The following is a 14,658-nucleotide window of genomic DNA, read 5'->3' as shown; positions in this document are numbered from 1 at the left end:
CAGCGGAGGATTCAAGTCTGTGAGCCCCAACTATGACTGAGGGAACGTGAGTATTGTGTTTTTATACACCAGAGATGGTCTTGACTCTAAAACTTTGTTGTTTTAGCATTTCTCACACAACAAAATAGTTTTGTCAAAACGAGGGGGCGTAATTATATATTGAAAGATGTGAATGAACGTAAATAATGTGTATTGACTGCTGAACTAACGTTACTGACATGCGTCCAGTCAGTGTTGGGCTCGTAACTCCACAAAGTAATGCATTTGTTACTTATTTCAAAGGTAATGCAATTACTTTAGTTATTATTCCCTGTGAGCAGTAATTCGTTACATTATTTGTTACGTTAAAAAGTAATAACCGTTACTGTAACGCGTTACCACCTAACACTGCATGTAACTGTAATAGAACCTCCTTGGTAATACTTTGCAAGCGACCAGTCACTTAAGGTGCGCAATTTTTCAATGAAGTGCTTGCAAATGCTTGATTTTTTTTTATCGATTGAAGCTCAATACCATAAACTATGAACCCTCAATGTCAGAGGTAGCCTATGTCCTCACTCGGTATAAATAAAACAAATTTTTACATTGTGCACTTGCATTTTTCCTCTTATTGTTAATCTGATTTTGTATTTTTATTTTTTATTTTCCCATCAGCAATTTTGTTAGAATATGAACCCCATGTCCCCACTATTTTTTCATGTTCTAAGTAAAAAAAGATAAATATAAGAACTGAACCTATTTACAACAGTAATAACTATTACATTATTATATACAGTATATTAGTTAGTATAACTTGAAAAATGGAGAGAAATGGAATCACAAGAGGCATCATTCACAATGCTGTATCTCTGGGATGAGTAATTAATTCTATCTTAAAGACATATAGTCTTTAAGATAGAAGATAGTCTTGTACCTTCCCCTTTTTTTCATATAGACTATATATTTTTCCTGAATCTATATTGTTATACGCTCATGATTCAGCTGGTATCTGGTTAGTTCGGTTCAGAGCTGAAAACTCTTTGTATGAGCATTTTCTGAAATGTCTATGGAGAAAATGGATGGAAAATTTACTTCCAGAACCCGGGTCACAGAAAAATACGCAAGTTTCAGCTGTATTAACGTCCCTCCTCTGTCCCGTCCACCTGTCCCGTCCACGTGTCCCGTCCACCTGTCCCGTCCACCTGTCCCGTCCACCTGTCCCTCTGCCAGGCATCTGCGGAGGCGAGGGGGGCCGTACAAGACGGAGCCGGCCTCGGACCTGAGCCGCTGGAGGCTGACCAACGTTGAGGGGAGGCAGACCTGGCGCTATGTGGAAGATCAGGACGCCCCAGACAGAGAGCAGAACATGCTAGAAGCCCATTCACTAGGCCTGGATACGGTGGGCTGTGCATCCTTGTCCATTGTTTAGAATGTGGAAGTTAGGTATATGAACAGAGGGAATTCACTTTTTATGATCACACTCAATCTGGCAAGAAACAGATAATTATACTCCTACAGGTCCTCAAAAAAGGAACAGACTTTATTGTCCTTATATATAATAAACTTTGTCTGTAGTGGATCCACAGTTTTCCAGTTCAAGCAACACAGTATGCATGGGAAACAACTTTTTCCTTAACTGGACATAGTGGCCCGTTGTTTCTTATTTTACCAGAAGAGAATATGATAGAGCCTCCGAACAATAGTTGGTTACCAGAGTGGCTGGTAGATACAGCATTTGACTGGTGTGTGGTGTTAATTCCCCGCTCTTCTCCCCTACAGAACAGGTACGTGCCTGGCTCTCCAGCCGCCCACACAGCTGTGGATGCGGCGCTGAAGGGGATGCACTTCTACAGTCACCTGCAGGCCGAGGACGGACACTGGGCTGGGGACTACGGCGGGCCTCTCTTCCTGCTCCCAGGTAGGCCAGCTCATCCTCCCCGTGTGCTTTTGCTTTCACTTGACATCACAACTCCAACCTGCAGCAGCCATCTTTTTTCACCTATAATTTCACCCATAATTTGAATTGTCTGTGGTTACAAATGCTGGTGAAAAGAGGGGTTGCAGCAGGTGGAGTTGTGAGAGAAAGGTGAATGCTGCTGATGACCCCCAGGACCCCAATGTGTTTGTGTGGATGTATGTATGTACAGTATGTTTGCATGTTTGTGTTGTGCTTCCCAGGTCTCCTGATCACGTGCCACGTGGCTAAGATCCCTCTGGCCGAGGCCTGGAAGAAGGAGATGGTGCGGTACCTTCGCTCTGTCCAGCTGCCAGACGGAGGCTGGGGCCTGTAAGTCAACAGTACAGAGTATTTTTGTTTTATTCATATTCAGGGATGTCTTCTAACTGATATGCTGATACTTCCAGGTGCATTATTGTTTTTAAAATGTATGAGGGAGTAGAAATTCTAGGTCGCTATAACAGGCAAAAACAGTAATAGTAGATGTTTGCCTTACATTACTTCAGTAACAGTACTTATTTCTGACACTTATCAATGTATCCTTATCATGATACAAGCATCTAAATAGAACAAATACAGTATCACTAATAACCAGCTTTGAAAACAGAAATGGGATGGCGACCAAAATTTTCATCCGTCTCCACCTCTATAAAAACATTCAAGTGGAAATGCAGAGATGATACGCTTGGGTCACAAACAATCTAAAAACATGCAGTGTCACGACTGTCTGGAATATTGAATGTGGCAGTATTGCGAGTGTGTGTGTGTGTTTTGTGCAGACATATTGAAGATAAGTCTACAGTCTTTGGTACGGCACTGAGCTACACCTCGCTAAGGATCCTGGGAGTGGAACCTGATGATCCAGATATGATTCGGGCCAGAAACAACCTGCACAGCAAAGGTTGGAAGGAATTATTTGACATGATCTCTCAACACTTGAAATGTGGTTCAAAGCTATGTTACACTCTGCATTTATTCAGTTATTGTGCAATTAGTATTGATTATTGATCATCTTTTCTGTCCTGATGAGCCCTAATTCATCCTCCCGACGGACATACAGTACCGCCACACCAAAATGGCAAACCCCAAGTGAAAAAAATGACTTTGTCGCTTATTGCTTAGTGTTGAATGAAGAAATATTTCCTGAGAATGTAACTCTGAAAATATGATCCATGCTCTACCCCACGTCTTACTGTAAGTTTTAAGTGTTGTTATTCTGTACTTTGATACTTACAGTAATAATCATGTCATGGATGTTATACTAAAGCTGTCAGTGTGTTGTGTTTTGGACAGGCGGCGCCGTGGGAATTCCATCATGGGGTAAATTCTGGTTGGCCATCTTGAATGTCTACAGCTGGGAAGGAATGAACACACTGCTACCAGAGATGTGGTGAGTTTTACACCCTGACACCAGAGAACTCACTGTGTCCAGTACTGTGACGTCTTTTTCCTCAAATTTTCTGCTGATGAAGTTTGAGTTTCTGTAGGTGGCGCTCTTTTCTTTGTCTGTTCAGCCATGATGGCTATCGCTGCTCATGCTAACTACCCAGTTCTTCTTCTGTTTATTACAAACAAATGTAAAATGTTTCACTTAACTGTGAGCCAGAGGATTTTTCCTGGGAAAGACCTACCTGACGTCATGTGTCTAGAAAAGCAAATGTAAAAGCTTTCATGAACTGGGTATAGGTTGAATCACTATTGTGTTATATCAATAATAGGGAGTAATAGGGAGTACCAAATTAGACATTTGTTTGTATGAAAATGTCACAGAAAAATCTTTCTTTGCCACAGCACCATAAAGAAGAGAAACAATGTAGGATTTTTTTCTCCCATAACAAGTCCAGGATGATATTTGTGTATTTTTGGTGGTTTCAGGCTGTTCCCAACTTGGATGCCAGCTCACCCCTCCACCCTGTGGTGCCACTGTCGCCAGGTCTACCTCCCCATGAGCTACTGCTACGCTGTCAGACTGACGGCCCAGGAAGACCCGCTGGTGCTCAGCCTCAGACAGGTGCTGCACCCACCTCAGCCCACAGGGGGGCGACATACTCAATACATTACAGCTACAAGTCCAGCTGCACTTGTTTATGTGAAGGGGGGAGATTTGTTCTCTCTCTCAAACAACCATGGTCTTAATTTAGTTTAGTTTATTCAACAACGACGAGAAGCAGGATTACTTTACAGCTTGTTCGTCACAGATTACACAATATATCACAGACTTATTTCCATTGTGGTCCTTGATATGAGTATCAAAGATAACACAAGTGCTGTCGTCTCTTCTCACAGTTGTGTTGTACATATTATTTGATAATTGTTAAATAACTTCATATGATAAAAGCTTAAGGGTTAGACTTTAAACAAAAAACAGTTTTTGCTGCATTCCTGGGCCCATTTTGTTTGTTCGGTAGTGTTTTTTTTCCTATTCCCGTAGATAACTGGCCAAACATAAACACTGTGACATCATGCCAAGATAGTTTCAGTGCAGCTGCAGTGGAGCTTGATAGCAGAAAATCTTTCAGTGATCTAAAACATCAACGGTAAACATCAGGTTTTGGTGTCAGTCCTTCAGAATCAAAGACTGAGGGCTTCTTTCTATACTCATGCTTTTGCACCAACGTTAAACAATCATACAGGGAGAAATCCATCGTAGAAGAGGCAGAGAGACCAATTTCTCCACTGACAGTAGCCACAATAGACCAGAATGCAATGCAGCCGTAACTCACAAGCCACAATTCTATTGTAAAAACTCGTTCTCTTGCAGTTACTACGCTCTCTCCATCTATATGTACTGAATGCAACAAGCTCAGGCACATTCTAAAGGCATTCTGGGAAACATCGGAAATCACTAGCTGCAGTAGAAGGAAACGAGGCAGGTTGAGGGAAAGTGAGTTCACAAGATAACTCCTGGAATGCACCGAACATCACAGACTGATGATACATAACAGTGTAGGAGTGTCCGAGGGTGGATTAAAAACTATGCTGAGGGAACAGCCAAATGCAATTTTTATTAAACCTTGCTAGTCAGGACTACACCTCGATTTGGATCCTGCCACGAAGCTGAAGAAATCAGGGCTGAATTAAATCGCCACAGAGTGAACAAAAAGGGTCCCATGATGTGTATGGCTTAATATACAGTATATACATAACCATAACCGTATATCTCTTGCCCTTTGTTCTCCAGGAGCTGTATGTGCAGGACTACGGCAGCATTAACTGGCCGGCTCAGAGGAACAACGTTGCGGCCTGTGACATGTACACACCTCACAGCACGCTGCTCACCGCTGCCTACAGTAAGCATCAGCTGTGTTAGCTGTTCACCTGGGGCCGTGATGTCAGAGCATGCAGCTGTATGACAGGCAGTTTGTAATGGCCATTAACAAGTGAAACATTTCATATGATTGTCCATGATGTATATTTGCAATTGTAAATATAAATTATAAAGAAACACTATTATAAACTGTTTATCAATACATAAAATTAATTAAATAGTGTAAGCTTGTTACAGTGTAATAATCATATTGTATTCCTCCATTAATTCTATTTTGGAGGCATATTATATGACTAAATTTTTCCGATAAAGTTACCTATGTAATATAGATGTGGTGACTCATCAGTTTTGACCATAAGGATGGTGATATACAAGATTTTTTTTTTGTAGATGGGCAGCACTCCCAGCAACAGGCACTCAAGTGTGACATATCAAGATCTAAGATTTTTATTCGACCCCAACCCTGGCAACAAGAAGTGTTTATGCAGTTAAAGCAGCAATGGTGAGGCAACACAGTTGTTGCCCATCAGAATAGCCCGAAAAGATGCCCTATGAGCCACTGTCCTAACCCTTTGACTCTGTCCCTGTCGCCCTGCAGTGGTGCTGAACGTGTACGAGGCCCACCACAGCTCCGCACTGAGAGGAAGAGCTGTCAAAGAGCTGTATGAGCACATACAAGCCGACGACCGCTTCACCAAATGTATCAGCATCGGACCGGTAAGAGAGAGAGAGATGGCCTTATAACTCACTGCAGGCTATGGACATGGATAGATTATACAGTGCCGTCCTTATAGTGTGTATTCTAGTGTTTGTTTGCTACTTTTTTAGACATTTAATCTGGTGGTGCCTGTGGTTACAGTGTATGAGTGTACAATGTATTGTTTTCAGTGTGTGTGTGTGTGTGTGTGTGTGTGTGTGTGTGCAATATGTGTTTTCTTGTGTCTTCCCACCAATATATCCAATAGAGGTTAGAAAGATTGAGCCATGAAACAAGAACTAGAACAGTCTGTGATCTTGACCTGGAAGGGCTTTGCTGTTGGTTTGCAGAGTGGATGTTGCATCAGCCTGCTGTGTTTGTATTTCATGTAATCCTTATTAAGCCGGCACTGTAAAAACAAGAGAGAGAGAGCTCTACTTGTACAATAATGTGAACATGAAGTATTGGTCTCTCCCTATCTCTCTCTCTCTCTCTCTCTCTCTCTCTCTCTCTCTTTCTCTCTCTCTCAGATCTCCAAGACTATCAACATGCTGGTGCGCTGGTATGTGGATGGTCCCTCCTCTCCTGTCTTTCAGGAGCATGTGTCCAGGATCCCAGACTACCTCTGGTCAGTCAGACAGTCTCTAACAACTCAACAATATTAATCAAATGGATCAAACTTTGCTTCCATTATTAGTCAGAACAACAAATGACTTGAAGCTGTTGCCAGTTTTCTTAAATCACCTATCACTAGCCAAAGATGAACAGCAAACTATACTACTGATAAACTAACAGTAAGATCTCTGTGGTCTAGGTTGGGATTGGATGGCATGAAAATGCAGGTGAGGTTTCTCTCTTTTCTCTTTTTTTTTGATGAATATAATTTGGCTTGACAGCGCACATGTGCACACAGATGTAGTAGCAGTTCTGTACAAAGTCAAATATCACCAGGATTTTCTATTAATGCTTCTCAGTGGATGCAGGAAATAGACTAAAGGAATACAAATGATTATTCTAAGTGAAAGATAAAAAGTTGCATCCTTTCAAAATGATTGTATCTGAAAATAGGGATGTTGCATCTTCTAATTCTAATTCTAAAATAAAGTTTCACTCATTATCTTTCATTTTACTACAACTTCTTTAGGATGCAGTTTTTTATCACATTATTTTAGTCTACTTAGTGCCTTCGTTTAAGATGCTCATCAATTCTGTCTTTTTGTCCTTCACAGGGGACCAATGGATCTCAACTCTGGGACACTTGCTTTGCTGTACAGGCTTTCCTAGAGGTGACATAGACCTATTCACTCATATTGATGGTCTTGTTAATGTTGAATTGTTTAACCTATTCCAGTAACAGCTGAAATAATGTTTTCAGGCAGGAGCTCAGGACAACCCCAGATTAACCGAGTGCCTTCAACACGCCCATCAGTTCCTCACCCTGACACAGGTAAGAAAAGTTTGAAGGGATTAGAATAATGCTGCAGGTGGGTGCTGATGAAATCCTACTATCTACCAAAGGTCAACCTGTCACAAATTTTTTGATGTATTTTTGATGTATTTTGGCATCAACATATATACATTTATGAAATAATACAGTGGCTTTTGAATGGATTTCCTCTAGCTTAGGGTGGTGGAGCTTTCTCAGAGCATGCAGGACCGTGTTGGCTTTCCAATTCAAAAAAAAAAAAAAAGAAGAAAGTTGCAAGGTTTTCACAAGACAGTAGGAGTAAAACAAGTATCTTACCATCCCAGTGAGGGAAATCTAATGTGGCAGAATGCATGTTTGAGTTTTGCACTACCAAAGACAGAGTAGCACACAGTGCCAAAAGGTGAAAACAACATCATTTGAATGTGAAATGCTTTCATGCAAGTTATTTCTGATGCCTGACCAGTTTTGTCACTCCATCAGATACCTGAGAATCCTCCTGAATACCAGAAGTACTACAGACAGATGAACAAGGTAAAAAAAACATTCTTTATAAGAGCTAACATTTCAAGGACAAAAGGTTTGGTGAAGTGATGCTCCGACCTGTTAAGGTCTTCTTGTTTCCTTGTTTGTGTTTTGGGATGCAGCTGTTTTATGTTTTTGAGAGCCCACTCCTCTGTGTTTGTCTCTATGCAGGCAAGCTGTGCATTTGTTTTCTTGGGTAGACATACTGAACGTGTTTTCTTGTGTGTGTATACAAGTAGGAATGCATGGCATACAGGGTCAGAAATTAACAGCAGCTCGGTGCAAAAATGCCCTCGACAGTTCATAAAATGCCCAGAAAATTAAAAAATAAGGGAGCAAAAATGCAGAAGTAGGCTTTTTTCTTTTTATGCTGTTCACATTTTATTAGTCGAGCTATAACTGGGGGATTCGTTCAGTGCATTCTGGGCAGGAAACACACAAATCAATCAAGTACATAGCCTGAAGCAGTTGAAAATGTTTGCACCATACAGCCAGCAGTAGGAGAAAATGAAGACGTGACCCAAACCACTACGTCAACAAAAATAAGACAATCAATATTGTGGGAAAATAGTTGGACCGGTTTGGGACGGAGGAGAAAACAGCACCATCCTCTTCTCTAAGGCCTGCTGCCAGCTTCCAGCAGTGGCAGTGAAGTGTGGGATGTGTGGTATATTATGAGTCAAAATAAAACAACTCTTACTGGCGCAAATGCAGTGTTTATTTGCTAGTATGCAATGCAGATGGATTATTTCATAGATAAATAAAATTGCCCCTAAAAATGTCCAAAATGACCAAAAAAATCAGATCAAGGAGGCAAAAGATTGAAAAAAACAACTTTATTTCTTACCCTGATGGCATGTATGTGTATGTGCATGTTCCTGTATAACCTTGTGGATGTTTTTATCAGGGAGGCTTCCCCTTCAGCACCCGTGACTGTGGCTGGATCGTGGCTGACTGCACAGCGGAGGGCCTGAAGTCGGTGATGCTGCTGCAGGAGCTGTGTCCCTCCATCGGCCAGCCGGTCCCCTCTGAGCGCCTGTGTGATGCTGTCAATGTGGTGAGTCTACAGTTGCTCCACATTTTTTTTTTTTTTAAGTTTTAGACTCTGATAAGCTATATTCTTTTGTGGCGTTAGAAGTTCTGTACCAGAAAATGCACCCTTATCCCCAGAATATCCACCTTTATCATCTTTCCCAGTTCATTCTTAATGAGCAGCTCCAGATTTTACATCCTGATGACATCACAGGTTTAAGTCTTTACTAATTGGTTACTGCCTTTTGGGGGAGAGATGTTCATGTTTACAAATATTGATTAGACTGGCCTAGAAAATAGGAATTAGGAACATAGGGATTCTTAAAATAAGCGGTATCCTCCTCAAATATTTGTGTGGGGCCTAGTGTTAATAATTAAGCAGCTATGTCAGGTGTTGTGTGTATGTACTTTGATATTGTGCTGTTAAAAATATTTGAAAGATTGTGAAATAACTGACATGCATAGTATTGTAGTAAGTCATCCTTCGCTGCAAGGTTGTGTAGCACTGTCACATTCAAAGCATCAGACTGCAATCCAAACTGGATTCAGAGTCCTTCTTGTACTCCACTGGAAAAAATAAACTTCAAAACAAAGAATTCATAACAAACTTGATCTTGTGCTAGCGAGCTTTGCAGAGTTACACCTCTGACGGTGTTTTTATCTCTTCTTTATAGCTGCTAAGCATGAGAAACCCAGACGGTGGTTTTGCCACATATGAAACAAAGAGAGGAGGGAAACTTCTGGAGCTGCTGAACCCCTCCGAGGTGTTCGGTGAGTCTGGATTTAACGTAGAGATGCACTGATGACATTTCTTCACTGCTGATACCCGTTCAATGCAATTCGATACCAAATATCAATGCAATCAATTATGTTTACTAAAGAAATATAGATGGATATAGATGTTTGACGCCAATTTCGTCCATTGGTGAGACCTAACAAAAAGGCAGAAAATTAAGTCACTTTGCTTTGATTTCTTGGCATCAGATTTTGGTGTTATGTAGAGCTGCAACGATTAATCGATTAATCGATTAATCGATTAGTTGTCAACTATTAAATTAATCGCCAACTATTTTGATAATCGATTAATCGGTTTGAGTACTTTTTTAAGAAAAATAAGTCAAAATTCTCTGATTCCAGCTTCTTAAATGTGAATATTTTCTGGTTTCTTTACTCCTCTATGACAGTAAACTGAATATCTTTGGGTTGTGGACAAAACAAGACATTTGAGGACGTCATCTTGGGCTTTGGGAAACACTGATCGACATTTTTCACAATTTTCTGACATTTTATAGACCAAACAACTAATCGATTAATCGAGAAAATAATCGACAGATTAATCGACAATGAAAATAATCGTTAGTTGCAGCCCTAGTGTTATGGAAATGCTCCATTTTACATCTGATAAGAGCATCATGCTGTTAGGTGCATCCCTCATTTAACACTCAACTCTAAACCCTGTGGGAACGCGCTTACTTCATAGCTCAGCAATGCCAATGCTGACAGGAAAGCCAATGTTACTCAGCCTTGAAATATGTTGAGACACCAGGAGAGGAAAAAGGGAAACAGGGAGCCAATTATAAACATGACATTTCTGTTTCTGTGCAACAGCAGACAGCTGGAAAACATTGTGCACCGCATTCTGGATTATGTTGCAATATCATATCCTCTGTCCTGACAATGCCCTGAGAATCAAAGAATGGGGGATTCCCTACACTTTGTTCTGGTTCCTTATGAAAGAGGATATGTATTGTGAAATGCAGGGTCATAGAGTTGATCAGCATCACTGTGCTCTCTCTCTCTTTCTCTCTCTCTCTCGCTCTCTCTCTCTCTCTCTCTCTCTCTCTGTTGCCTTCTTTTTACCCTCAAAAGTCCCTTCCCACTTCATGTTAGCATTTTCCTCATGCTTGCTCTGCTTTTCACAATCTACCGTATCAAACAACACTCTCTCCCCCACAAATAATCTGCTCTAACACTCCATTTAACTGTCCACACCCCTCCCACACCCACACACACACACACACAGGTGACATCATGATAGACTATACCTATGTGGAGTGCACCTCAGCAGTGATGCAGGCCCTGAGGCACTTCCAGAAGGCCCACCCAGAGCACCGTGCTCAGGAGATCAGGTACAAACACACACACACACGAGCCGGCATTCACATACAACATACATGCACACTGGAATTGTGTAAATGCATGTGTAAATCACTGAATGATGCGAGAATGCTGGGCTAATCTGATTTAATAAATGAAACATGCATAACAATTGTTTTTAAAGATGCAAATTTCAGCTAATTTGCAGCTGAAATGGTTTATTGTATGTGTCAAAAGTGCTTTCTGTGTACATTTGTGAGTTATTTTACTTTATGTAAGACGCTCACACATTCTGTTGTTTTGTTTCATGGCTCTAGTTCTACTTGAATTGTCAAAGGCATGTTGTGAGAGTAATACATGGAAAAAATCACAGACACAAACAGTCTCATCTTCTTTAATGCTAACATTTCTCAGTTCCTCTTAAAGTTCAGTGTGATGTAAGAGTTTTAGAAGAGCTGAAGCTGGTGGTAGCTTGTCAAGGCAGAGGTTGTAAATCAGTCCACTGTTTTTTGTTTGTTTGTTTGATTTCTTCCTCAGGTGCGCTCTAAGAGAAGGACTGGATTACTGCAGGAGGGTGCAGAGGCCTGATGGATCTTGGGAAGGGTGGGCCTACGCTTGATATTTCACTACCGACTTATTACCCACTAGACAGATCACACTCATCAAAAAATAATAATCTTCTGCTTGTGCCCAGGTCCTGGGGTGTGTGCTTCACTTATGGAGCGTGGTTTGGCCTTGAGGCCTTCGCTTGTATGGGTCACATCTACCAGGATGAGTAAGGGCTCCAAACACTCAACACAAACACAACTCTTTTTGAAACTTTAAAATTTCTTCTGCACTTGATAGTGGCAGGAAAGATGGGAGAGAAAGGGAATGACGTGACAAATGATATTTGCTAATTTTGAAACAACATTACAAGTACACTGTATGTACCTTAGCCCGCTGAGCCACCTGGACGCTCATGAACATAATTCTTACTAACATACCATACACAAAGATATTATACATACTGTATATGTATATTCTCTCTGCCATCCTTTATTTCTCTCCTTACATACTTTACACTGCCTAAAAACATGTGAAAGCTATGATCCTTTATTATTTTCACCTTTTAAATCCACTTAATTCATGAATGGGAAATGCTGATAAAGAGAGGAGACGGGTTTAAAGAGGCATTTTTAAGTCTTGAGACAATTCAGACATACAGTAGATTGTTGACATTTAACCCTAACCTTATTATATATACAGTATATATAATAAAACAAATGTATAATTATATTTGGCTACTACGACAGCCTTCACAGGAGCAAAGTAAAACCCCTTTTGCATGATTCTTGACCTCTTTTCACTTCTTTTTGAAAATAACTTTAATATTACATTTTTATATTTTATTTTTTAATAGTATATAGCAGGCTGGACATTCCCAATCTCAACTCTCCGCTGTTGTGTCCCCCTCTCCCAGGGATGTGTGTGTGGAGGTGCAGAGAGCCTGTGAGTGCGTGCTGGACCGACAGATGTCAGACGGGGGCTGGGGGGAGGACTTTGAGTCGTGCGAGCAGCGGCGCTACGTCCAGAGCGACACCGCTCAGATCCACAACACCTGCTGGGCGCTGCTGGGCCTCATGGCTGTCAGGTAGAGCAATACTCAACTCAAAAGGTCTCGATGTTTGTGATGGATCACAGTGGGACCAGATGGGTTCAGGTTGGAGTTGGCTGAATTTCTCACTCAGGTTTAAGTTTGGGTTCAGAAATCTCATCAGGAAATACTGTTATACTCCAAATTTCAGGCTCTGGTCAGTTTTGGGTTCACCAAAAAACCTGGTTACACCCTTGGCTTGCTTTGAGTCCAGGCAGAGGTTTTTAGGGTTTGGGTTGGTCCAGTTCAGAGTGAAGCTCCTACTCCTCCTATCCAATAAATATGTTTCTGCTCTTTCTTCTCTCATGTGTCTGTACCAGGCACCCTGACAGGCGGGCCATTGAGAGAGGAATACAGCTGTTGATTGACAAGCAGCTGCCCAATGGAGACTGGCCACAGGTGAGTCTCTGCCTCCCAGTGTTAAGACTTTTCCATACTTGCCACATCTGCGGAGCCACAATCTTGGCGCAAGAGCGAGATGACGCAAATGCTGTCGACTGCAACCGCCCGCTATTGTATGTCCACGTAGCTCAAATTTCCAGTCTGATGGGACAAGTGCACACTCGACTGCGCCTACGCGGAGCTTGGTTCACTGTAGTGCTGCCTGCTGGCAGGCGAGCTGGAAACAGGTGTTATCGACATACTTATGATTCATCAATGAAGCAATACAGAGAAATGTGGTTGCACATACCACTTTCTTTGTCTTTTTTGTTTCATTGACAAAACTAACAAACAAAAGCTCTTGTTCCTCACTGTCCGATGCCATGTTGGTTTTGATGAGAGTTTGGTTTGGTTACCATAGTTACCCCATGGGATAAAAAACGCATATGCACCTAACCACATCAGAGTATGTGATGTTGTATCTGTTTCCCTCTCTAGGAGAATATCTCAGGTGTGTTCAACAAGAGCTGTGCTATCAGCTACACCTCCTACAGAAACGTCTTCCCAGTCTGGGCTCTGGGACGCTTCTCAGCCCTTTACCCCTTCAGCCCGTTGGCCGGGAAGGTCAAGCTGTGATCACCTTCAGAAGGTCAAGGTTCATCAGACTAAATGCCAGGATGAGGAAGCAAACAAGATGGATACAGAGACGATACTCATTCTGCACTTCACTGTGCCTCAAGTCTTTTTTTGACTGAAAGATGAGACAGCATTGATACCTCAAGACCAATCACAAAAACAATCGCAGTCAGACCTAAGTCAAATAGTATTTGCAAATAATTCTTATTGTTGAATTTAACCTGCCTTGAGTAATAAATGGGTAGGATTTGCCAAATACAATAATGCAAGTGCCAGAAAGTTTAGACAATCTGGAAAGTATCTAAAAATAAATCAAGGATACTTTTTTGTGATTGACAATTTTTCTGACACGACCTGACTGTCCTGATGCAGTAAAGAATGTCTGATCGCCGTCTGCCTGTCAGTGATGTATAATTGCTATGTGTAAACCCTTTTAGAAGCTGAATGTAGATGGATTTGCTAGGAAATTCTTGCACTTCAGAAAGTTTTTTTGTCATGGCTGAGTCCAAGACATTCTGTGAATTTCTTTCCAAGTTGACATTCCAGCATGGCTCATCGCCCCGAGCAACACTCTTGTCAGTCTGCTGCTACCTGAGACATACTGTATGTTCTTTTATGGGTGCTTTGGTTACTTTATTCATATATGAAGAGTATAAAAGCATTAAATTCCATGTTGCCTTATGTCCACCCCCCCACCCCCCTAGTAATTTACTTATAATTAATGTTGACATTTGAATTTAGAATAAAGAATTTTTCTATGGCGTTATCTTGACTGGATATGACTTGAATGACAATAAATGTATACTTCCCTTCTTAGTTCAAACAGGATGCATCGCAGAACATGATGCTGATCAATCAGAATCGTTAATTGTATTGATAAGAGTATTTCTAGACTTGAAGGCCAAATGTTAATCAGAACTAAACCATGTAACGCAGGAAATGCAGTCACAGTACCACCAGGTCTTTACAATGGGGAACTTAATAGTAGGTTTGTCTTAATTTAGACCGTATACAGGGCGTTTCA

The 14,658-nt window shown here is 41.2% G+C and overlaps 1 protein-coding gene across 1 annotated transcript; it reads left to right on the top strand.

Moving 5' to 3' along the window:
• The first annotated feature begins 14 nt into the window (after window positions 1-14).
• lss (lanosterol synthase (2,3-oxidosqualene-lanosterol cyclase)) lies at window positions 15-14,357 on the top strand. The gene is made up of 22 exons (XM_071921697.2): window positions 15-46; window positions 1,210-1,378; window positions 1,759-1,897; window positions 2,158-2,266; window positions 2,716-2,837; window positions 3,230-3,326; window positions 3,812-3,947; window positions 5,118-5,226; window positions 5,803-5,921; window positions 6,432-6,529; window positions 6,716-6,743; window positions 7,131-7,187; window positions 7,277-7,348; window positions 7,811-7,861; window positions 8,760-8,909; window positions 9,559-9,655; window positions 10,908-11,013; window positions 11,519-11,584; window positions 11,676-11,756; window positions 12,444-12,614; window positions 12,938-13,016; window positions 13,497-14,357. The coding sequence occupies exons 1-22, from the start codon at window positions 33-35 to the stop codon at window positions 13,632-13,634; spliced, it is 2,208 nt and encodes a 735-aa protein (XP_071777798.2). The 5' UTR covers window positions 15-32; the 3' UTR covers window positions 13,635-14,357.
• Window positions 14,358-14,658: the final 301 nt, after the last annotated feature.

The sequence above is a fragment of the Centroberyx gerrardi genome, chromosome 10 (assembly GCF_048128805.1).
Source record: "Centroberyx gerrardi isolate f3 chromosome 10, fCenGer3.hap1.cur.20231027, whole genome shotgun sequence".
Taxonomy (NCBI): Eukaryota; Metazoa; Chordata; class Actinopteri; order Beryciformes; family Berycidae; genus Centroberyx; species Centroberyx gerrardi.
This window is presented reverse-complemented; position numbering and strand designations above follow the sequence as displayed.